Source organism: Heptranchias perlo, chromosome 36 (assembly GCF_035084215.1).
Source record: "Heptranchias perlo isolate sHepPer1 chromosome 36, sHepPer1.hap1, whole genome shotgun sequence".
Taxonomy (NCBI): domain Eukaryota; kingdom Metazoa; phylum Chordata; class Chondrichthyes; order Hexanchiformes; family Hexanchidae; genus Heptranchias; species Heptranchias perlo.
The window spans coordinates 5,665,117-5,688,670 of NC_090360.1; the positions used below are offsets into that span (position 1 = coordinate 5,665,117).

At 45.5% G+C, this 23,554-nt stretch overlaps 1 protein-coding gene across 4 annotated transcripts in view; it reads right to left on the bottom strand.

Annotated features, from left to right (window-relative positions):
- The window catches only part of LOC137304024 (protein transport protein Sec24B-like), a 49,026-nt gene that overhangs the window by 20,916 nt on the left and 4,556 nt on the right, over positions 1 to 23,554 (bottom strand). For 2 of the 4 annotated variants that reach the window (XM_067972424.1, XM_067972423.1), the window contains exons 2-8: positions 18,879 to 19,000; positions 8,935 to 9,047; positions 7,169 to 7,341; positions 4,897 to 4,999; positions 3,744 to 3,870; positions 1,901 to 2,010; positions 983 to 1,095 (exon numbers count right to left, since the gene is read on the bottom strand). In XM_067972424.1, the coding sequence (XP_067828525.1) occupies positions 983 to 1,095; positions 1,901 to 2,010; positions 3,744 to 3,870; positions 4,897 to 4,999; positions 7,169 to 7,341; positions 8,935 to 9,047; positions 18,879 to 18,939 (800 nt within the window). In that variant the 5' untranslated portion in view covers positions 18,940 to 19,000. Of the gene's footprint in view, positions 1 to 982; positions 1,096 to 1,900; positions 2,011 to 3,743; positions 3,871 to 4,896; positions 5,000 to 7,168; positions 7,342 to 8,934; positions 9,163 to 18,878; positions 19,001 to 23,554 lie in introns of those variants that run through there. The other 2 variants (XM_067972426.1, XM_067972425.1) reach the window with 2 other exon arrangements.

Here is a 23,554-nt window from a genome sequence, read left to right on the forward strand (position 1 = left end):
GTGCGACTGGATCCCTCCTTGTGATCACCTGCTTTAAATGGAGTAGGACTGCTGGAGGGGGGGGGGAGCGATCCTGGATTTGAACTCAGCCAAACAACACAAGCACAGAATGAGAAAGGGTCCTTTCAATCCATCAATCTGCTCCTTTTAACGATCATGTACAATCTACCCTGTCGTGAACTCAATCCTACCCATTTCTAACGCTTAGCTTGGCTCAGTTGGTAACACACTTGCCTCCCGGGTTAGAAAGTTGTGAGATTGAGCTCTACTCGATACTAATCAGAGCCAGAGAGGCCTCCTGGACTAGTTTCAATTGCCAAAGAGGATCGGAGACGAATTTTCCAGATTTTCATTTCCATAATTGGCCTGGGTTTTTATCTGGTTTTCCGCCTCTCCCAGGAGATCCCATGTCTATTGGGTGGAGTGGGGAGCGGCTATATTGTGAAACACTAAGGCGTCGCGGTTGTGTGGGGCAGGCTGGATGGGCCAGAGGGTCTTTTCCTGTCCATCACTGTTCGTACGTTTGAGGACTTGAATACATAATCTGGGCTCACCCTCCAGTACAGTGGAGTGCTGCATTGTCTGAGGTGCTGCCCTTCGGATGAGACGTTAAACAGAGGCTCCATCTGCCCGTTTGAGTGGTTTGGGTGGATATTAAAGATCCCATGGCAATATTCGAGGGAGTTTGCTGGTGTCCTGACCAAAGTGCTTTCATCTGCAAGTGCAGTGACTGCTGCAATGTTGGCAAATGTGGCAGCCATTCTGCACACAGCAAGATCCCACAAACAGCATTGTGATGCTGACGTTTTTTGATGCTGTTGGTTTTAAGTGGAATGTTGGCCAGGAACTCTCAGCCTTCTGACTAAGAGGTGAGAGTAAGCCCATCTGATATTAAAAATATTTTGACATAGACCAGGATCGATGGCTAAATGTTTATTTAATTTTAAAAATTAATTAAGCAGACAGCTACTGAATGCCTCACCTGTCTATGTTCTCCAGCAGGGTTTTGCAGACAATTCCCAGGTAACCAGTTTCCAAGGCGCTGTAACTAACATCAAACACAAACAGGTATGTTACAGGCCGAGGGCGCCCACCCTGAACAAGGACAGAGATAATACAGTACGATCAGTGAAATCGATAGCCTGTCAATCAGAGACTTACCACAAAGTATGTCACAGTAATCGGCCGTCGTTGGGTGGGTGTTGGCGAAGTGTTGGCCAGTGGTAGGGAGCAAGTTCCTCACCTCAGCTGTCCACTCAGAGGAGGACATGGAGTGCACAGCACGGCACGGCATGGCTTACCAACAGGGAATGGAAAATCAGATGGGACTCTCCCTAGGCAGAACCCATCCACCTTCTGACAGCGAGGACCAGTTATTGAGTGGGATTGGTCGAGTGCTGGAAGCAGCACCTCATCTACCTGGTACAGGTAATCCGTACAATAACAGGGGGTGTACCTGGTACAGGTGATCCGTACAATAACAGGGGGTGTACCTGGTACAGGTGATCCGTACAATAACAGGGGGTGTACCTGGTACAGGTAATCCGTACAATAACAGGGGGTGTACCTGGTACAGGTGATCCGTACAATAACAGGGGGTGTACCTGGTACAGGTGATCCGTACAATAACAGGGGGTGTACCTGGTACAGGTGATCCGTACAATAACAGGGGGTGTACCTGGTACAGGTGATCCGTACAATAACAGGGGGTGTACCTGGTACAGGTAATCCGTACAATAACAGGGGGTGTACCTGGTACAGGTGATCCGTACAATAACAGGGGGTGTACCTGGTACAGGTAATCCGTACAATAACAGGGGGTGTACCTGGTATGGGTGATCTGTACAGTGAGGGAGGGTGTACGTGGTACAGGTGATCTGTACAGTGAACGAGTTTGTACCTGATATTCCAGTGGTACCATGAACTCCAGTGCTGCGTGCTGTAGTTCCGGTCGACTGTGGGGGTTACAGTAGCTGCCTGTCATCGGGTCAAAGAGGAATTTCCCAGGAACTGGAAGAAAGAATGTGGATAATGAACTCCAACTCACCCAGACTCTGCCTTCGCATCCTCTCCCACACCAAATCCCGCTCACCTTTCACCCCAATCCCTGCCAACCTCCTCCGACGGCCCAACCACCCAGTGCATTGATTGTAAAATCTTTGTGCTTGGCCACAGATCCCTCCACTACCTTGCCCCTTTTTACCTCCGCACTCACTCACACTCTCCATTCTTCCAGCTCGAGTTTACGTTTGCCCCCTCCCTTGGCAGAGGTTCAGCCAACAACCCCCTCCCCCCCACCCCCTGGAATTCTCTGTCTAAACCCCTTCATCTTGCTACATCTTCCCCATCCTTCAAAGACCCCCATAAAACCAATGCTCTCGCTGCGCTTTCAGTTACTTCCCCAGCCTCCTTCCTGCTCCTACTTGGCTCTGATGTCCATCTATGAAGCACCTTGGGACATTTAGCTCATGTTAAAGATGCGATAAACGCAAGTTGTTGTCGAAACCAAGAGTAAAGAATTCCAAAATGCAGTGCACACGGCATTAAAGATAGCACTGGTCGGTATATGTAGCACATATTTGGAACGTACACGGTGCATGTGCACCTGGGAGATGTACACACATAAACTGGGACTCCCCAACTATCCTGGGGCCACTTAACTTCCTGCTCGACTGTGACTGAAAATCAGCGTAATAGTATGACTTCCCCACTCTCCCTTCTTTCAAATGCCCCTTACAAACTTACCTCTTTGGTTGTGCTTTTGGTTCCCCTCTATTTCCGTTTACTCTTTCCCTTCTTCTGTCCTGCACTCTCCCTCCTGTAAACCACACTGAGGGGCAGCTCTGTTGCAACTGTCAGTCGCAGTTGTGTCCCTCCATCTCCAGACTTTCATTCCCCACTCTCCCACTGCACCTGATCCCTTCTGGGCTGATTCAGCCCCTCCCTATCCCCACCGATTGACTCCCCATTGATACGACACGTCCTTTTCGGGCTGTGTTTCCAGTTCGTGTTTTTTTTTTTTTTGGTAATGCAGGTGGGTGAAGTAAAACTGTTGCTCACTGAGCAGTGAATTAAATTAAGTGTTTGGGTGTTGGTTGAGGGATAAACATTGGCCAGGGCACTGGGGAGAACTCCCCTGCTCTTCTTCAAAATAGTGCCTTGGGATCTTTTACATCCCTCTGTGACAGGCAGATGGGGCCTCGGTTTAATATCTAATCTGAAAGACGTCACCTCCGTCAGTGCAGCACTCCCTAAGTGTGAGCCTAGAATTTGTGCTCAAGTCTCTGGAGTGGGACTCGAACCTACAACCTTCTGACTCAAAGGCGAGAGTGCTACCCACAGAACCACGGCTGACACCTGGAGAAAGTAAACCTGGAACAACTTGCAATTTCCATCAGTCAATAAACGTGTGTGATTATATCCGTTACTAATCCTTCATCGCCTACAGGCACCTTCCTCCCTGACAATTTTAATCTGGACAACCCTCCCTTTGGAGCAATAGAAGATAAAACTGCCCTCAACTCTGTTGCATTCTGCATTTCATCAGATCCCATGTTCGAAATTACAGTTCTAACCCATTTGAGCATTCCTCTTGTGCCTCATGATGACGTCTGAACTCTCTGATTCGACTACATACTCCCAAGGTATCCATTATTCTCCACTGAATTTTGAACATCAACCTAAACGTTTGAACGCCGAATGCTCCCGAAGCAGATCAAGCCAATCTCCTAGAGTGCTCCTACCATCATTGAGCAAGAAACAACTGTTGCATTTCCAGTGCCGCTGGTTGATGAAGGTAACAAAGGGGTTGATGTAGGTCTGACACGCTGAGCAGCGAGGAGGAACATCGGTGATCAGCAGCGGAGGCTCCTGGAAAATGAGATGGTAACAAGTCATGTTACCAAAATTGTATCAGCATTTATTATAATCAATGTGGCTTTGTCACTGCTCCATTATATGGCTTAGGGTCACCAACCCTCCAGGATTGCCCTGGAGTCTCCAGGATTGCCCTGGAGTCTCCAGGAATTGAAGATTAATCTCCAGGACACTGCTGGGAGAAAAATCATAGGGACATTAAAAAAAAATTGTTTTTTTATATATAAAAAATTTACTTTCAACACTTTTGTTTATTAGTTATAAAAATATCAGACATGGGGGAAAAAAGCAGTTTTACTGAGAGTCAAGAATCATCCAATCAGGTACTGAAGAGTCTATTCACTTTCTGATTGGCCATGGGAAGGTGGAGGAGGGGCAGCGAGGATGGACATGTTGGGTGACCAATGGCGGGAGTGTGGGGGGGGGTGAGAGGCAGTTGGAGGTGAGAGGTCATGTGATGACATCTCCAGGAATATGTCCAACCAGAGCTGTCGACCCCAATATAGCTGCATCTGCACGGTCATTTGGAGGGTGAATTTACAGAGATGCAGGGCATTCCATCAGGGACGATTCATTATTAATGGAGGAGTTATAGCAAGACGAAGAATGCTTGGAAATCTAAGGAAGTTGCATTGTTGCTGTACAAGGCTCTGGTTAGACTCTGTCTCTAAGACTATGTGCAGTTCTGGTTATAGGAAGGAAGTACTGTGGGCAGTTCTGGTCATAGGGGACAGAAGGGGGTGGGGGGGCAATGAAGATGATACCAGATATCAAGAATTTAGCAACATGGGAACAAGAGTAGGCCATTCAGCCCCACGAGCTTGTTCCGCCATTCTATTAGATCATGGCTGATCTGTACTGAAACCCCATTTCTTTTCTCCATACACCTTGATACCCTTACCTTACAAATATCTATCGATCTGTCTTGAAAATGTAAATTGATCCATAATTTAAGGTACGAGGATGGGTTAAGGACCCTTACAGCCCAAAGGAACATTCATCCCGTCTCACTCTGCTTACCCTGGAATCCTTGAACGGTTGGAAGATGAGACCCAGAGGGAGTTTCACCTGTTTCAGCAGTGCCTGAGTCTGTGGAACATTCACCAGTGTACACTGAAACACACTATAGAAGCAAAAAGGAAAACAGAACATTTATAGCGGCAACACCTGTCTCATGAGCTCTGCACACGTAGAAAATACCGTGCTGTTCCCCAATGTTGTGCAAATTCACTGCCTGTGTCTGTCTGAATCTCACACACCAACTGTGGCTATTTAACCAGGATAGGCAGTGCAGCTGAGCCCAATCCTGTCATTACCCAAAGTCGACAGACGTGCCTTTTCCGGCAGGTGTGACTGGCCAGCAGACAGGGCCGGGAACCTTGCCTGATGTTCCTCTCCCTAGTCCAGATGCACTGAGAACAACTGTAGCTATCCAATCTCTCTCATATTTTGTTTTATACGAAGGGTCAGTAACCAGAGAACACAGGTCTAAGGTGATCGACAAAAGAGCCAGAGTTGACATGAGGAAACATTTTTTTTTTACACAGAGAGCTGGAATGCACTGCCTAAAAGGGTGGTGGAAGTAGATTTAATAGTAACTTTCAAAAGGGAATTGGATGAACACTTGAAGGGAAAAAATTTACAGGGCTATGGGGAGAGAGCAGGGGAATGGGACTAATTGGATAGTTCTTTCAAAGAGCTGGCACAGGCACGATGGGCCGAATGGCCTCTTCCTGTGCTGTAACTACTATGCCGATATATATATAAATTGAGAGAGAGAGAGAGAGAGGAAGAGAGAGAGAGAGAGGGAAGGGGAGAGAGAGAAGGGGAGAAAGAGAGAGAGAGGAAGTGAGAGAAGGGAGAGAGGAAAGAGAGAAAGAGAACGACATGCACCTTATCACATCTCTCAGAAATGTTTCAAAGTGCAGTCACTGTTGTTTTGTGAGCCTCTCTGCAGCTAACCAGCAGGCCAGACTTCACCCTGTGGCCTTCTGTTATGCACCACTGAAACAGAATTTTAACACAGGTCACCCTGTGTAAAAGGTATGAGCTCACCACACTGGGAAAGGAGTGTAAGCTTCTGTTTATGTGGTTCATGCTGTAAACTGGGCACGTTCATCCACCCCAATAGAAATGTTTATACAATCCGTGTTGTTGATGAGTGACCAGCTATCTACCAGTCCCATACCTCAGACACAGCAAGCATATGATCATAAATCTCCCTAACAAATGGCACGTGCTTCTATGGAAATGAGGTACCACTCCTGTATGCCTTGTAAATTCACCAGTAGGGGAGTGCCGCTCGATGGGAGCACGGACCGTAGTCTCAGTGCTGTGTCCCCACCCTCACTTCAAGCTGGCTCCCCACTGGGTGCATGGGATCAAGTTACATCAAAACTACAACACAGGAACAGGCCATTCGGCCCAACTGGTCCATGGCGGCATTTATGCTCCACACGAGCCTCCTCCCTCCCTACTCTATCTCACCTTTTCAGCATACCCTTCTATTCCTTTCTCCCTCATGTGTTTATCCAGCTTCCCCTTAAATGCATCTATGTTATTCGCCTCAACTATTCCTTGTGGTAGCGAGTTCCACATTCGAACCACTCTTTGGGTAAAGAAGTTTTGTTCTGAATTCCCTATTGGACTAATTAGTGACTATCTTATACTTATGACACTAGTTTTGTTCTCCCCCACAAGTGGAAACATTTTCTCTACATCTACCCTATCAAACCCTTTCATTATCTTAAAATCCTCTGTCAGGTCACCCCTCAGCCTTCTCTTTTCTAAAGAAAAGAGCCCCAGCCTGTTCAGCCTTCCCTGATAAGTCTATCCTCTCAGTTCTGGTATCATCCTTGTGAACCTTGATTGATGTCAGTCCCCCATGATACCCAGTGCTGAATATTTATCTCATGCACTGTGTGAAGTTTAGCTAGAGGCCCCGTCTGCCCGCTCAGATGGGCACAAAAAAAAATCCCACAACACTATTTCGAAGAAGAGCAGAGGAGTGCACCACGGTGTTCTGGGCCAATATTTATCCCTCGACCAACATCACTAAGAACAGATGATTTGGTCATTTACTTCATTGCTATTTGTGGGATCTTGCTGTGCGCAAATTGGCTGCAGCGTTTCCCTACATAACACCAGTGACTATACTTCCAAAAAAAAAAGTACTCCATTGACTGTAAAAGCGCTTTGGGAATGTCCCGAGGTCATGAAAGGCGCTATATAAATGAAAGTTCTTTCTTTCTTTAGACGTTGCTGTGCTGTGCCGGTGGTGTCTGGTTCTTACTCGGAGCAGCAGTTCAATTTGCCAAGGCGAGGGGTCAGGTTTGGCTCAGGTGCTGTTGCCGGCTCTGCTCGCGGGACAGTCCTTTCCTGTAAGAGGTTGATTGGCCTCAGGCGGCTCTGCTCTAGGTTCAGGTTGGCTGCCGTTTCCCTCAGCTGCTCCATGCAGAACGTACCCTGACACAACAACAGATAAAATTATTCTACAAGACACTTGGAAAGCGGCGGGGAAATTGGGAGTAGGGTCGCTTTTTTATACATAGAATTACGTAGAATGTACAGCACAGAAACAGGCCATTCGGCCCAACAGGTCCGTGCCAGTGTTTATGCTCCACACGAGCCTCCTCCCACCCCTCTTCATCTAACCCCATCAGCGTACCCTTTTATTCCTTTCTCCCTCATGTGTTTATCGAGCTTCCCCTTAAATGCATCTATGCTATTCGCCTCAACTACCCCATGTGGTAGCAAGTTCCACATTCTAACTGTTCTCTGGGTAAAGAAGTTTCTCCGGAATTCCCTATTGGATTTATTAGTGACTATCTTATATTTATGGCCCCTAGTTCCGGACTCCCCCACAAGTGGAAACATCTTCTCTACATCTACCCTCTCAAATCCTTTCATAATCTTAAAGACCTATATCAGGTCACCCCTCAGTCTTCTCTTTTCGAGAGAAAAGAGCCCCAGCTCTTTATATACATATTCATTCTCAGGACATGGGCGTCACTGGCAGAGCTGGCATTTATTGCCCATCGACCTAGTTGCCCCTTGAGAAGGTGGTGCTGGGCCTTCTTCTCAAACCATAAAAACCAGAAGGTATCAAGGTTCGACTCCTGGTCTTGGTCACGGCAGCGGTGGGGGGTGGGGGGTGGTGGTGGGTGCTACTATTTGCCTCGGTGCCCATGGGATGGGGAGGGTGAGAAACAAAAATCAGCCAGGATCGCATTTCAGCCCGCTGTCCAATGACACAGAGAGTGCGCTTGTGAGTGTCACTGAGAACAGGATCAGGCCGAGCTGCGATACCCTTTATGGTAAGGTAGGCTCTCGGCTGGTCACTCTCACTGACTGAGGGCGGGGTGGGGGGGGGGCGGGGGGGAGGTCACATATGAAGAATAGCCACTTGGGTGAGGTATTGGAAAGCTGGCTCTACCCAGCAAGAGTCAGTTCCTTCGAGAGGAGGGAAGGAAATTGGAAACAAGAAGTGACTGCATTGCTCTGCTTTCATTTGGGGTCGGTTTGACTGGCAGCCCATCCATTACACAGAATTACATCGAAACTATAGCACAGAAACAGGCCATTCAGCCCAACTCATCTTTGCAGTTGTGTTTATGCTCCACACAAGCCTTCTCCCTCCCTACTCCATCTCACCCTATCAGCATATCCTTCTATTCCTTTCTCCCTCATGTGTTTATCCAGCTTCCCCTTAAATGCATCTATGCTATTCGCCTCAACTACTCCATGTGGTAGTGAGTTCCACATTCTAACCACTCTCTGAGTAAATTCTCTGAATCCCCAATTGCATTTATTAGTGACTATCACATATTTATGGTCCCTGGTTCTGGTCTCCCCCGCCATCTGGAAACATCTTCTCTACGTCTACCCTATCCACTGGCTTAAACATCCACTCCCACCGCCATTGGCGTACCGTGGCTGCAGTGCGTACTATCCACTGGATTCACTGCAGCAAGTGGCCAAGGCTTCTTCGACAGCACCTCTACAGCCTTCCCCACCTTCCTAAGGTAGACACTTGGAGGGGGGGGGTGATTTACCGACCTGAGCCGCCAAACTCCCCAGAACCTCTGTCCAGGATGACTTGTTCTGCAGACTTTGCCCTGGGTAGATGTGTGGCTGAGATCCAATCGCCTCATTAGAATCTGAATGATGAACTGGAAATGGGCAACAAGGACGAGATCAGCTGTTATCCTGCACGGCCATGGAGCGTAACGTGTGTGCACTGATCACTTATCCATCTTAGTCAGATCAGAACCTTGCACACATTTTCTAAACATCAAACACAAGGTGAGAATGTTGAGTAAATTCAAAAATTTCAGTCGAAACTCTGAGAAAAAGCATAGAGCGACCTTCAGAATTTACAAAACAAATCAAGTTACAATGTTTTCACAGAGTCTCAACTGACATTAAATATAAATAACAGTTACTAGAATATGTCCCAGGCCCGGGACCCAGGAACAAGCACAAGAGCAAGTTTAAAATAGGGTGGAGAGCAAACAGCAGGCAAGGGCTGAGGCCCAGGAGACAGAGGGAATACATCGAGCAGGGGAAGGACGACAGCGAGGGAGCGAGCACAGGGCAGACAGACGGAGAGAGCAGACAAACGGGGAGCGAGCAGAGCACAGGCAGGCAGACGAGAAGTGAGCAGAGAGCAGGCAGTCGAGAAGTGAGCAGAGAGCAGACAGACGAGAAGTGAGCAGAGAGCAGACAGACGAGAAGTGAGCAGAGAGCAGACAGACGAGAAGTGAGCAGAGAGCAATATAAGAATGAACTTGCATTTATATAGTATCCTTAGGTTGTCCCAAAGCTCTTTGTTGTTATAAATGGATAGCCATGTAGTAAAAGGATAGACTACTAGAGCCTGGCCTTTAGTTGTTTCTAAGCTTTTATTCACAGAGATTCCCCTTACACACACTCCACACCTTAGATAAGCTCTCCTATAAAAAGGATACAAGAGAGTTCCCACCACCTGAATACAATTAACACTAATTGATATAAATCATACAATTAACATTTGTAGCCAATGAATTACTTTTGAAGTGCAGTTACTGTTGGTATGTAGACAAACGTGATAGCCAATTTGCGCACGGGAAGGTCCCACAAACAGCAAACGAATGAACGATTGTGGGATCTGTAACGTCAACATGAGCTGACTGACGGGGCCTTGATTTAATATCTCATCCAGAAGACAGTGCCTCTGACAATGCAGCATTCCCTCAGCACTGTATTAGAGTGTCAGCCTCGAATTTATGCTCAAGTCCCTGGAGTGAACCCACAACCTTCTGACTCAAAGACGAGAGTGCTACCCACTGAGCCGCGGGCCAGTGGATTACTGTGGATGGAGTCACTGTTGCTTTGTAGGCAAGCATGTCAACCAATGTTCACACAGCAAGATCCCACAAACAGCAAATGAGACAACTGACCATTTAATTTGTTCTGGTGGTTTTGGTTGAGGGACAAATGTTGGCCAGGACTCTGGAAGGGCTCCCCTACTCGACCTTGCACAGTACCATTGGATCTTTTTATGTTCATCTGAACGGATAGACAGGTTCTCAATTCAACATCTCCAATAATGCAGCGCTCCCTCAGTACCGCACTGAAATGTCAGCCTGGACTTTGTGCTCAAATCTCTGTAGTGGGGCTTACAACCTGATTCAGAGGCAAGAGTGCAGCCCACTGAACCAAACATGACAAGGATAGAGAGAGGGGGAGAGATGGAGAGGGAGAGAGAGAGAGCAGGGGAGATAGAGAGAGAGAGAGAAAGGTAAATAGATAGATAGATGCAGTATGGGGTTGTTCTCCTTGGAACAGAGAAGGTTGAGAGGAGATTTGATAAGAGGTATTCAAAATCATGAAGGGTCTAGACAGAGTAGATAGAGAGAAACTGTTCCCATTGGCAGAAGGGTCAAGGACCAGAGGACATAGATTTAAGGTGATTAGCAAAAGAACTAAAGGTGAACATGAGGGAAAACTTTTTTATACAGCGTGTGGTTATGATCTGGAATGCACTGCCCAAGGCGGTGGTGGAGGCAGATTCAATTATGGCCTTCAAAAGGGAACTGGATAAGTACTTGAAAGGAAAAAAATTGCAGGGCTATGGGGAAAAGGCGGGGGAGTGGGACTAGCTGGATTGGTCTCGCAGAGAGCCGGCACGGACTCAATGGGCCAAATGGTCTCCTTCTGTGCTGTAACCTTTCTATGATTCTAGCAGCTAGTGCTAGGATATACTAATAGATCCTAGGTTTAGAGCCAACAGAGAAGTGATAATAGGTGTTAAACTGGGAGAAAAGAGGGAGAGGATGAGAGAAATTGAGCAGAGTGTAGAATGCATCATTCTGCAGTATATTTTGTACTGTTAGATCATACTTGTTCCAATCTCCTCTTCTCACTCCCCCAGTGGGTTAGAACTATCTGACATTGTACTGATTTCAGAGAGCAATGAAACTGATACTCCATCCTCAGAACAAACCATGCAGATGGCTGAATTTTAATTAGAACAGTACAGCATCAATCATTTATAGCAGCAGCAGATTGTATCACTTCCCTCACTGCAGCAACCTACTAATTTGCCTCCCGTTGGCATAGCTACAGAAATAGTTACAGATGCAGCAACAAGCAGGTGAGCCTGGAGGCATTCCGGTCATACTCTGCACAGACCTACTTAAATCTGTCTGTAAGTCGTGTCTGACTTGTCACTTGGTCCCGAGGGAGGTGTAGTTTCAACAAGGGAACTGCTGAAAAATGTCACCAAATCTAAGAAAGCAAGAACTTGCGCTTTGCAGCCAATAAAGAACTTTTGAAGTTTACTCACTGTTGTAATGTAGGAAACAAGGCACCCAATTTGTGCACAGCAAGCTCCCACAAACAGCAATGAGATAAATGACTGTACCATCTATTTTTTTAGGTGTGTGGGGGCTGTCAGAAAGTGCTTCTTTACACAAAGGGGGTTAATTGTAACTTTGGCCGATAGTGTAAACGGGGCGATATCGTATCAGTCGCCTGTTACACACCATGTCCGACTTTCCTGTCCATCGAAGTCAATATCACATCACATCATGAGTTTCACATCATCGCCCAAAGTTAAAACTCCCCCTAAAAAGTGATCAGCACGTGGAACAAACCTCAGTGTAGGATAGTGGGGGCAAAACCCTGGAATCATTTAAGAAACAGCTGAATGTTGTGATGGACTGTAGGGTTTTTCTGAATGAATAAGTTAATGTGGGCCAAACACACTTCCTGATTCACATTCATCTCGTGTGACTTGGATTGAGTTGACTCATCCTTAAATTCAGTGTCATTTCAGCCGGAATTGTTTTTTTTTTTAGCTCTAGGCTCAGTCTTGTAGTCACGACATCATGTGATTCAGAATCGCTCACTTTCATTACCCTACAATTCACTCGCAGGTTATCCACTAACTCCATTCTCACTCCAGCCTCTCAAAAAACCATCTTACTTGTTTAAAGTTGTCAGTCAGTAAGTACTCGCAGCCTGCAATCATCCAGGAACCTCAGGTGAGAAAAACACGTCAATTATTTGGCATTTCATAACAATAGCGCAATTCCAGAGAATAATTCACGGGGAGGGGTGTGGGGCGGGGGGGAACTAACTTACGGAACATTTAGCGTGTAGCAGATTTGACCGTAGTGGAGAGACAAGGCATAAGAGACAGCACGAACAGTTGAGAGAGCACTTTGGTACACAACAACAACAACTTGCATTAATAAAGCTCCTTTAACATAGTAAAACATTCCAAGGCGCTTCTCGGGAGCGATTATCAAACAAAATTTGACACTGAGCCACAAAAGGATATTGGGGCAGGTTACCGACAGCTTGGTCAAAGAGGTAGGTTTAAAGGAGCATCTTAAAGGAGGAGAGGGAGAGGTAGAGAGGCAGAGAGGGAAGGAATTCCAGCGCTTAGGGCCTAGGTAGCTGAAGGCACGGCCGCCAATGGCAGAGCGATGAAAATCGGGGATACGCAAGAGGCCAGAATTGGAGGAGCGCAGAGATCTCGGAGGGTTGTAGGGCTGATGCAGGTTACAGACATTCTCCACATACTGGATTCAATACCTAGTCCAGCAGGAGGACAGCCATTAACCATCTGGCGAACACAAAGCTGGTCAGCTGCATTTGAGACAGATAATAGTTTCAGCCTCCACGGTATGTCGACAAATCTGAGCTTCCTTTCTCAGTAAAGAACTCTTTTCTACCTGACCCGCCCTGCCGATTCAGAGGGCTCCTTTATTTTTAGCTCCGCGAGTTAATCTGATTCAGCCGTGTAATCTCTTTTCCACAAATCTTCTCAATGGATTGAGCACCTGCACATCCCAACCATGCTCTGTCTCCACGGCAACATTCCTTACAGCCAACCACTGAGCAAACTGTTCCACATTCACTGCTCCCTGACCATCACTCCCCATCTTCACAGTTCCTAGCTTTCTATTCTCACTCTTTATGCTCATTTTGTTTCGGAACTGTGCCTGACATTCTGTCTGGATTTGGTACTCAATGGGAGAGGAGTTTGGGGCAAAAGACGGGCCCCGTGATCATCTGTCCTGGACTAGAGACACTGAAGGGGACCCTATGGGGTGAAATTGGTCTTTGGTCTAGTAAACCAGACAGGGTGTAAAACAGGCTCCCGATTCGCCATCGCTCATTTTGCACTATCACCAAAGACCGATTTCACTCCCTACGTGTACCAGCTATTTCTTTTAGGATATTTACCTTTAAATTTTTACCTCATTTTTTTCTTTGGTGCATGTACTGTCTCACACCACAGCTTACCCTAATACAGCGTCTTTAATGTAGCAGAATATCCCAAGGCACTTCACAGATATTCACTTCAAGGGATATGGGAGCCGGGCAGGAAAGTGTAGTTGAGGTAAAAATCAGCCATGATCTTATTGAATGGCGCAGCAGGCTCGAGGGGCCATATGGCCTACTCCTGCTCCTATTCCTTATGTTCTTAGAGGGAACAAATACTGAGCGGGAAAGAAAGAAAGAGTGAACTTGCATTCGTATTGCACCTTTTATGACTTCAGGACGTCCCAATGTGCTTCACAGCCAACGGATTGCTTTTTTAAAATAATGTAGTCAGTGTTGTTACGAAGACAAACGCAGCAAACAATTTTCACACAGCAAGATACCACAAACAGCGGTGAGATAAATGTTGGCCAGGACACCAGGACTACTCACCTGCTCTTCTTCAAATATTGCCATGGCAGCCTCAGTTTAACGGCTCATTCGGAAGACAATACCTCCAAGTATAGACTATATGCTCAGGTCCTGTAGGAGAGCTTGAACACACAACCCTCTGGTTCAGAGGCGAGAGTGGTGCCACTGAGATAGATGGTACTCGGAATTGGGAAATTGTTAAGGGAGGTAGCTGAGGCTGTGGTCGGACAGCTGGGTTTTGTGGAGGCTTTTGAAAGTGGGGAGAGATGTAGCAAAGCGGAAGGGTTTAGGAAGAGAGTGCACAGCTGTTAAAGCTTGGCCCCTCAGCAGTGAGGTGGAACAGTGGGAGGAGTGGGGGCGGGGGGGAGATGAATAGTCAACCAAATTCAGAGGAGCTGAGTGTGTGAGCTGGGACAGGCAACTGGAGGAAGGTGTGGAGAAGGAGTGGGCTGAATCTGTGGAGACATTCATAAACGTGGACAAGGATTTTGAAATCAGTATCACTCTGAATCGGCCAGCTATTTTGGAATGGCTCTTCCTCCAGCTTTTCCTCTCCCTCCCATCTTGCTTGCACTCAGATTTGCCTCAAGTTAAAGCAACACTCAACGGAATGCTAGGGACTGGTCTACATACAGGTCAAAAACTAAATAAGTATTGGCTGTAACTTGTAGAAGGCCCGCACAGGAAGCTTCCTATGTGTGAGAGCACAATAAGTAAGTAAACTTCAATCGTGAAAATGCATTCACAGTTCCGTCGGATTGGATGGGAGGTTTCTTTTTGCCCAATTTTCGGTCCCTCCTCCATTGGCTCCTTCTGGGACACAGTTCCACAAACATTGGGCGCCCTTTGTTACCTTGCCCAAATGCTCGTTCTTCAAGTGTGAGCCCAGACAGTGAGCGTGGGCAGATTTATCGACCACAGTGGCATCACAGTCCAGCCTGATCCTGTCCTCACTCGACTTTCAGCCCCCTGCACTTTCCCGTCAAGAGTCACTGGATAACAGCCAGGAGCAGAAACCCTAGTTGATTTTTTACCCCCTCCCAATTCCAGCCAACTGTAGTGCCGGCTGAAATCTGCACAGACCAGAGATTGAATCTGGACCTTCTGGCCTGTATTTCTCACTATTGGTGATAGGTTAAAAGAAAAAAAAATTGCATTTATATAGCGCCTATCACAACCTCATGATGTCCAAAAACACTTTACAGCCAATGAGGTACTTTTGAAGTGGAGTCACTGTTGCAATGTAGGAAACGCGGCAGCCAATTTGCACACAGCAAGGTGCCAGAAATAGCAATGAGATAATCACCAGATAATCTGTTTTTTTAGTGATGTTGGTTGAGGGATAAATATTAGCCAGGACTCCCCAGGGAGAATTCCCCTACTCTTCTTTTTTTACATCCACCAGAGAGGGCAGACGGAGCCTCGGTTTAACGTCTCATCTGAGAGATGGCACCTCCGACAGTGCGGCGCTCCCTCGGTACTGCACTGGGAGAGTCAGTCTAAATTTTTGTGCTGAAGTCTCTGGAGTTCAAGTGTCCACATTGACAGAACTAAAAGTGTGAAATTACTCCGCTAACTGAACTTGGCTCGCGATTTCCTCAGTTTATAATCACGTCCCCTTAGGAGTTTCACTGAAGTGCATTAAAACCACATTGATCTTCATTAAATGTTAAGCTAGGGTATTGGCAGATATTAACACGCTGGCTAATATATTATTCAATTGATTAAGTTTCCAGTCTGATCATTCTGTGTATTAATCTTATAATATCCTATGTTGGCACCTCTCTTAAAAAGCAATGGCATCAGCTGGAGGTGTCCTGCAGGTATCAGCTGTTCCCTATATCCCTCACACAGCTTGCATTCCACGTTGAGAAATTATTGCTCTGCACAACCTGCTACGATGCAACATTTTACAGGAAGAATTTTATTTAAATACCAGAAGACCTCCTGCGGCATTGCTCACAGTTGGAACACATAGAATGCTAGCAGAACTCCCTTGGCATCACTCACAGAGTTGGAGCACATAGAATTCTAGCAGACCTACTGTGGCATTGCTCACAGAGTTGGAACACACAGAATACTACTCGGTGCTCGGTGAGTCTGAACACAGAATAGTAGCAGACCTTCTGTGACGTTGCTCACGGTGAGTCGGAAATAATTCTAGCAGACCTCCCATGGCATTGCTTACAGTGAATCGGAACAAAAAATACTAACAGACCTCCCATGGCATTTCTCACTTGGTTTATAATGATAGAAGCAGTACACCATCTAACTCACTGTATTATACATTACCGACAGATCTCCCGTGGCATTACTCATTGTGAGTCAGAGGATACCTTGTTTTATTATGATAGAAGCGTTACACCAAGTAACACAATGTATTGTACAATGCTAGAAACCCCCGTGGCATTGCTCACTGTGAGTTGGAAGATGTGGAAGGGGTTTGTGAGAGATATGGGGAGAGACAGCGAAGGACGTGAGTACTGTAAAATGTTTTTTGATTCACTCAAATTTTGCAGAAATCAATCAGAATAAATGGAACTTTACTGAAGTGTCCTTTCAACTAATGAGAAAGACATGACAGATTTTTGTTTTATAGACATATAAAGCAGGACATGTGCTTTATATTATATACATAGATTAATTATAACCATATCTTTATACATATATAAAACCTTTGGGTTGATACAGTAATCATATTGGTAACACCTGCTATTCTTATTTCCTGCACACTGTGGCGCTGTAAACACTAAAAACCAATATTGCAAGAAGGCCTGTTATCTGTACTTGCTCCAGAGGTGGCGCTGCAACTCCCTTCAGCCTGTTACAACAAACACAGCTAAAAGCTACACCATTTCCTTCAACTAACCGTGAGCAAGGATTCAACAGTAATATATGAAGTTTTGTGTATAGCACACACTTCCTTTAAGTGTTACACTTACTTCCTGTAACATGTTTCCCGTTGCACTTTGTTGATTTGACATGGCGGGATTTGACTTATTCTGTCACTGTAAATCAGCGGCCCTGATGATAATCTATTGTGAAGTACATGGCATATTGTCATAAAATAGCAAATCCCTTGAGCAATCACCATGAGCAATGCCATGGGAGATCTGCTAGTATATAAATGTCTTGTTTCTAGCACATCTCTCACTCTTGAAAGTGTTACACATGCAAATCTATTTGGTTTAGATATATTCATAAAACAGCAACTGCGATTTTCCCTCCACTACAGGGACATATCAAGGACAGGTGAGGCACTTTCCCCACCCTCAGGGACACATCAAGGACAGGTGAGGCACTTTCCCCACCCTCAGGGACACATCAAGGACAGGTGAGGCACTTTCCCCACCCTCGGGGACACATCAAGGACAGGTGAGGCACTTTCCCCACCCTCAGGGACACATCAAGGACAGGTGAGGCACTTTCCCCACCCTCAGGGACACATCAAGGACAGGTGAGGCACTTTCCCCACCCTCGGGGACACATCAAGGACAGGTGAGGCACTTTCCCCACCCTCGGGGACACATCAAGGACAGGTGAGGCACTCTCCCCACCCTCAGGGACACATCAAGTGTAATAAATTGGATAGCCAGGTGGTGAAGGATAGAGATAGAATATTAGAGCCTGGTCTTCAGTTGCTTCCAAGTCTTTATTTACAGAGATCCACATTATCCACCTCATACCCTAGATAAGCTCTCATATAAATGGATACACGAGAGTCCCCAATTGGTACGCACTACCTGGATACAATTAACACTAATTGATATAAATCATATGGATACAATTAACATCAAGGACAGGTGAGGCGCTCTCCCACCCTCAGGGACACATCAAGGACAGGTGAGACACTCTCCCCACCCTCAGGGACACATCAAGGACAGGAGGCGCTCTCCCACCCTCAGGGACACATCAAGGACAGGTGAGACACTCTCCCCACCCTCAGGAACACATCAAGGACAGGTGAGGCGCTCTCCCCACCCTCACGGACATTTTAGGGCAGGTGAGGCACTCTCCCCACCCTCAGGGACACATCTAGGACAGGTGAGGTGCTCTCCCCACCCTCAGGGACACATCTAGGACAGGTGAGGCACTCTCCTTCCCCCGCCCCCATGAGAGAGACAGACAGCAATATGGAAAGTGAGTGGCCATGCAGCATTCTCACAGACCTCTCATTGGCTGAGACAAGGAGACATGAAAACAGTTAGGTGGTCTGCACATCCTTAAAGAAAGAAAGACTTGCATTTATATAGCACCTTTCATGACCTCAGAATGTCCCAATGAAGTACTTTTGAAATGTAGTCACTGCTATGATATAGGAAACGCAGCAGTCAATTTGCGCACAGCAAGATCCCACGAGCAGCAATGAGATAATGAGCAGATCATCTGTTTTAGTGGTATTGGTTGAGGGATAAATATTGGCCCAGGACAGGAGACAGGAGGAGTCTAAAGAGACAGCGGAAAAAGATGGGAGAGAAAAATAAGTAACAGCGGCTGTTGAAGAGAGAATCAGTGGCGAATGTAATACATACGCTGAAGTCATCTGGTTTGGATCAGATCACAAGAACTATTCTCATGAATGGAAAAGGAAATGGTAATGGCAAAAGGTGTCATTGGTGTCATTTCTGATTCCCAACTCAGATCTGAGTAAAAGTCACCTCCGCCCAGTGGGACAGGTGGGCTGACAGGTTTGTTATAACTGACGTCACTGAAGTGGTGTTATATGATATGCAATAAAATAAAATCCAAACTTCTACGTTAGATTGTAATGGGCTAAGAACATCTCAACGATCACGTAAAGAGCTTGCACTTACCTGAGGGCACTGGGTGGACTTTCCTCTTTAACTGTTTACTAGGCTTGGGAAAGACAGGCATCGTAACCGGGTGAATCTCATCATTCTGCAAAAGCCATCCTCATTCTCCCAGGCTCTCCTATCTGCAAAATTGGCAAATGCACCTCTGAGTCTCTTGATATATGGTGATGGTAACTCCGCCCACCGTCCCCTTTCAGATCATGCACGCAACGCCCCTTGGCAATGTGCAACCTCAGTCAGTCTCCAGGATAGCCTCATAAAGTGCTGCTCCACCACCCTCGTTGCCATGGGGGTTTTATGTTACAAGGAAGGAAGATGTTGATCAACTCATTGTCAGTCTCAGCAGAGTAAAAACGAGGGCATACCGTGTATTGTACATCGGGTCACTGACGCTGTATAGCAATAAAACAGTGTATTCTTTTCTCGATGTGTTTTGTTCCTAAATGAATTCAGCGGGTTTGAAAAAAATGGATTGATCTTTTGTTTGGAGACACAATGCATTGTGATTTGAGTGTCTCTGATTCATCATTTCTCAAACATATTAAAAAAATGTACTTGATCTCCTGTGACAGAAATAAAAGTTTATTCTATCTGAGCCCATCATTCATTTATTTATCCTTTCTAGCCTTACAGCCACTTTCTATTTTACATGGAATATTTTCCTTCCCTTATAAACACAGTTCTCTCTGACTTATTGTGAGCCGTGCTGTTTTAGTCGACCAAAATGAGGAAAATAATAGGTATTGAAAAAATGATTGTACTTTTGTCAACCATATTAAGTTACAACTACATTTTTTTTATGAAGCTGAGAGTAAAATTTGCGATAAGGAGGGGAGAGTAAAACTCAAGTTAAGATTAATTCCGGGATTAAAAGAACACTGATGGGCAGTTGCCAAATTGTAAAACTGGTGTCAGCAATTGAAATGAACGAATGAAAATGGTGAAATTTGACTTGAGCGGCAGTGCGAAATGGGCAATAGCAAATCGGCAGCCAGTTTTCCACTCCGCCTGATTTTGTGTTCCAATGAAGCGAAAGAAAATCGAACGGGAGTAAATCAGTCTGCCGAATATTCGACAACATATTACCAAGACTAAAATTAAAAGATGACTAACATTTGGGAACGAAAGACTAGACTAAAAATCTTCCAAAAATAAAACAAAACACCCAACTAAAATTACTATTCTTTCTAAAATAGTCCTGGTAATTGCAAAACAATTATTTACAGCTGAATGTGAATGAATTGTTGGTCTTTACAATTTTTTTTACTCCAAAGCTGAACACGTTTTCTTTCTGACTACAGATGAACTCAGGCTGATCTTTTCCACTAGCGTCTGAAGGATGTGGGCAGAAATGCATCTCGTCAATTATTTGGCTTATTGTACAAATATTAGAAGCCGCCGCAGTATAAACAGCTGAGTGGAAAGCAAAACATTCTATGGCTGGAGTCTTCAAACGTCCGTGTAAGGATTTCCCAAAATGACTTTAGAAATTTCTATCATGTTATTATTACAAGCCTCCGAGGGCTCAATATCAAAGGAGGGTCTCTTTGTTGGAGATTCACCAACAATCTGCCAATTAACAATGTAAAATTTTACTACCACAATCTATATTTTTAAAAAATTGATGCGTCCACATGTCATATCTCTATGGTCAATAATAATCATGCCAACTTTCTAAATGTTGCGGTCACTTTCTAGGAATCTTATTGGTTGACAATGATCATGTGACCTTTCAACTCTTCGTGATGTGACTATTCTGATTGAGTTGTTTTCTAGCTATCTTATTGGCTGTTGGTAAGTACAGGACGCACCTGAATAGACCTGGAATGCCTCGATTTTAAAATTCTCATCCTTGTTTTCAATTCCCTCTATGGTGTTGCCCCTCCCTACCTCTGTAACCTCCTCCAGCCCTACAACCCTCCAAGATCTCTGCACTCCTCCAATTCTGGCCTCTTGCGCATCCCTCATTTTAATCGCTCCACCACTGGCAGCCGTGCCTTTAGCTACCTAGGCCCTAAGCTCTGGAATTCCCTCCCTAAAGCTCTCCGCCTCTCTACCCTCCTTTAAGACGCTCCTTAAAACCTACCTCCTTGACCTGTCCTAATATCTCCTTATGTGGCTTGGAGTCAAATTTTGTTTGATAAAGCTCCTGTGAAGCACCCTGGGACGTTTTACTACGTTAAAGGCGCTGTATAAATCTGAGTTGTTGTTGCTGTTGTTGTTGTTGTTTGATAGGGTTCTTGACCAGTGGCAATAATGGATGGACGGGAGGGCAATGGGCATTCAGCAGGCTTCGGTTTATATAGTGTGGACTTATTGGTCCCTTGTACCTCTGTGGCAACCGCTGCCCATTGGTTTTGAATGCTGTATTTGGTCTATGGAACAATGTGACTGAAAAATCTCCTCTGTCGTTGGTCCACAGTAGCCACTGCTCATTGGTAATTTGTAATCACGTGACAACAGAAAGGAATTACATCACAATGACAAAGCGACTGAGCAATTTCAACTGATTTTTCTTGGGCCACAAAAAAAAAAATTCAGCTCAAAGACATGTTACCAGAATCATGTTGTCTGAAGACGTGTTCATCGACTCAACATAGGAATTGCTAGACGAGAAACGACCAAGGTCCATGTACAACAACTTGCATTCATACAGCACCTTTGACGTAGTAAAACATCCCAAGGTGCTTCACAATAGCAAAACTTATCAGACAAAACTTGACACTGAGCTACGTAAGGAGATATTAGGACAGGTGACCAAAAGCTTGGTCAAAGAGGTAGGTTTTAAGGAGCGTCTCAAAGGAGGAGAGAGAGGCAGAGAGGTTTAGGGAGGGAATTCCAGATCTTAGGGCCCAGGCAGCTGAAGGCACGGCCGCCAATGGTGGAATGATGAACGTTGGGGACGCGCAAGAATCCAGAATTGGAGGAGAGCAGAGATCTCGGAGGGTTTATAGGCTGGAGGAGGTTACAGAGGAGGGGGGGCTGGTAATTGCATGATACAATGATAATGGAGTTGTTGACTATTCATAGCAATCAATCTCTATCAATTAGTCTACAACAGACCCAGACATGAGGCGAGGAAAACTCCAGCGGTGGAGAGCTTTGGGAACCATAGGTCCAAAATCACCTGATCCTCCCAAGCCTGTTACACTCACCACATGTCGTATCTCAAATTACTCTTATATTGAATCCCAAAATGTTACTTTATGAAAGTAATCTATCTAATTTGTATTTGGATGAATCAATACTAATTGCTTCCACCATCTCCCTAGGGGGCCTGTTCCATAGATTGACCACTCACTCTCTGAAATATGGTTTCCACATATTCATGTCGAATTTACCCCACTTCAAACGCAGCCCTTGTCTTCTGGTTCTACTGTTCTGGACAAGGTGAAACAGCTCGACATGGTCTACATTATCTAGCCCCTTTAGAATCCTAAAACAGCAATTATATCACCTCTCATCCTTCTCCTTTCCAGTGAGAAAATTCCCAATTTACACAATCGCTCCTCATAATCCAATCCCTCCATCCCCTCAATCATTCTGGTTGTCCTCAACTCAGAACGACAGTGCCTACACTTGCAAAGTAATTAATTTGATGTAAAGCGCTTTGGAGCACCTTGAAACTGTGAAAGGTGCTATATATAAATGGAAGTTCTTTGTTTCTAGAAATTGAATATAAATTTGGCTAGAGCATTTATTATTGGTATAGGACAGTTATTATAAAATGAATAGACACTGGCCGATCTTCTGTGGCGTTGCGTGTATTCGGTGAGATCATGCACTATTTTATAAGGAGCGTTATAGAAATAACTTGCATTTATATGGCACCTTTCACCACTTCAGGAATTCTCAAAGCACTTCATAGCCATACTTTTGAAGTGTAGTCATTGCTGTAATTTAGGAAAACATGGCGGTTAATTTGCAGCAAGGCCCCACAAACAGCAATGAGATAAATAACCAGATAAACTGTTTGTGATGTTGGTTGAGGGATAAATGTTGGCCAGGGCACTGGGATAACTCTACTGTTCTTCTTCAAATAGTACCATGGGATCTTTTACATCCACCTGAGAGGGTTTAACATCTCATCCAAAAGATAGAACCTCCGACAGTGCAGCACTCCCTCAGTACTGCACTGGCGTGTCAACCTAGACCATGTGCTCAAGTCTCTGGAGTGGGGCTTAAACCCTAAAACTTTATGACCTACATTGGCTCCCGGTCCTGCAACACCTCGATTTTAAAATTCCCAACCTCGTGTTCAAATCCCTCCCTGGCCTCCCCCCTCCCTATCTCTGTAACCTCCTCCAGCTCTACAATCCTCTGAGAACTCTGCGCTCCTCCAACTCTGGCCTCTTGCGCATCCCACTTCCTTCTCCTCACCATTGGCGGCCGTGCCTTCAGCTGCCCAGGCCCTAAGCTCTGGAATTCCCTCCCTAAACCTCTCCGCCTCTCCTCCTTTAAGACACTCCTTAAAACTTATCTCTTTGACCAGGCTTTTGGTCACTTGCCTTAATGTCTCTTTCTTTGGCTGGGTGTCAATTTTTGTCTGATAATCGCTCCTGTGAAGCGCCTTGGGACGTTTACATTAAAGGCGCTATATAAATGCAAGTTGTTGATTTTAATCCATAGCCTGAAACATGAGTGTCCAAAGTTTTGTCCCTGTGGGCCGTTTAGTT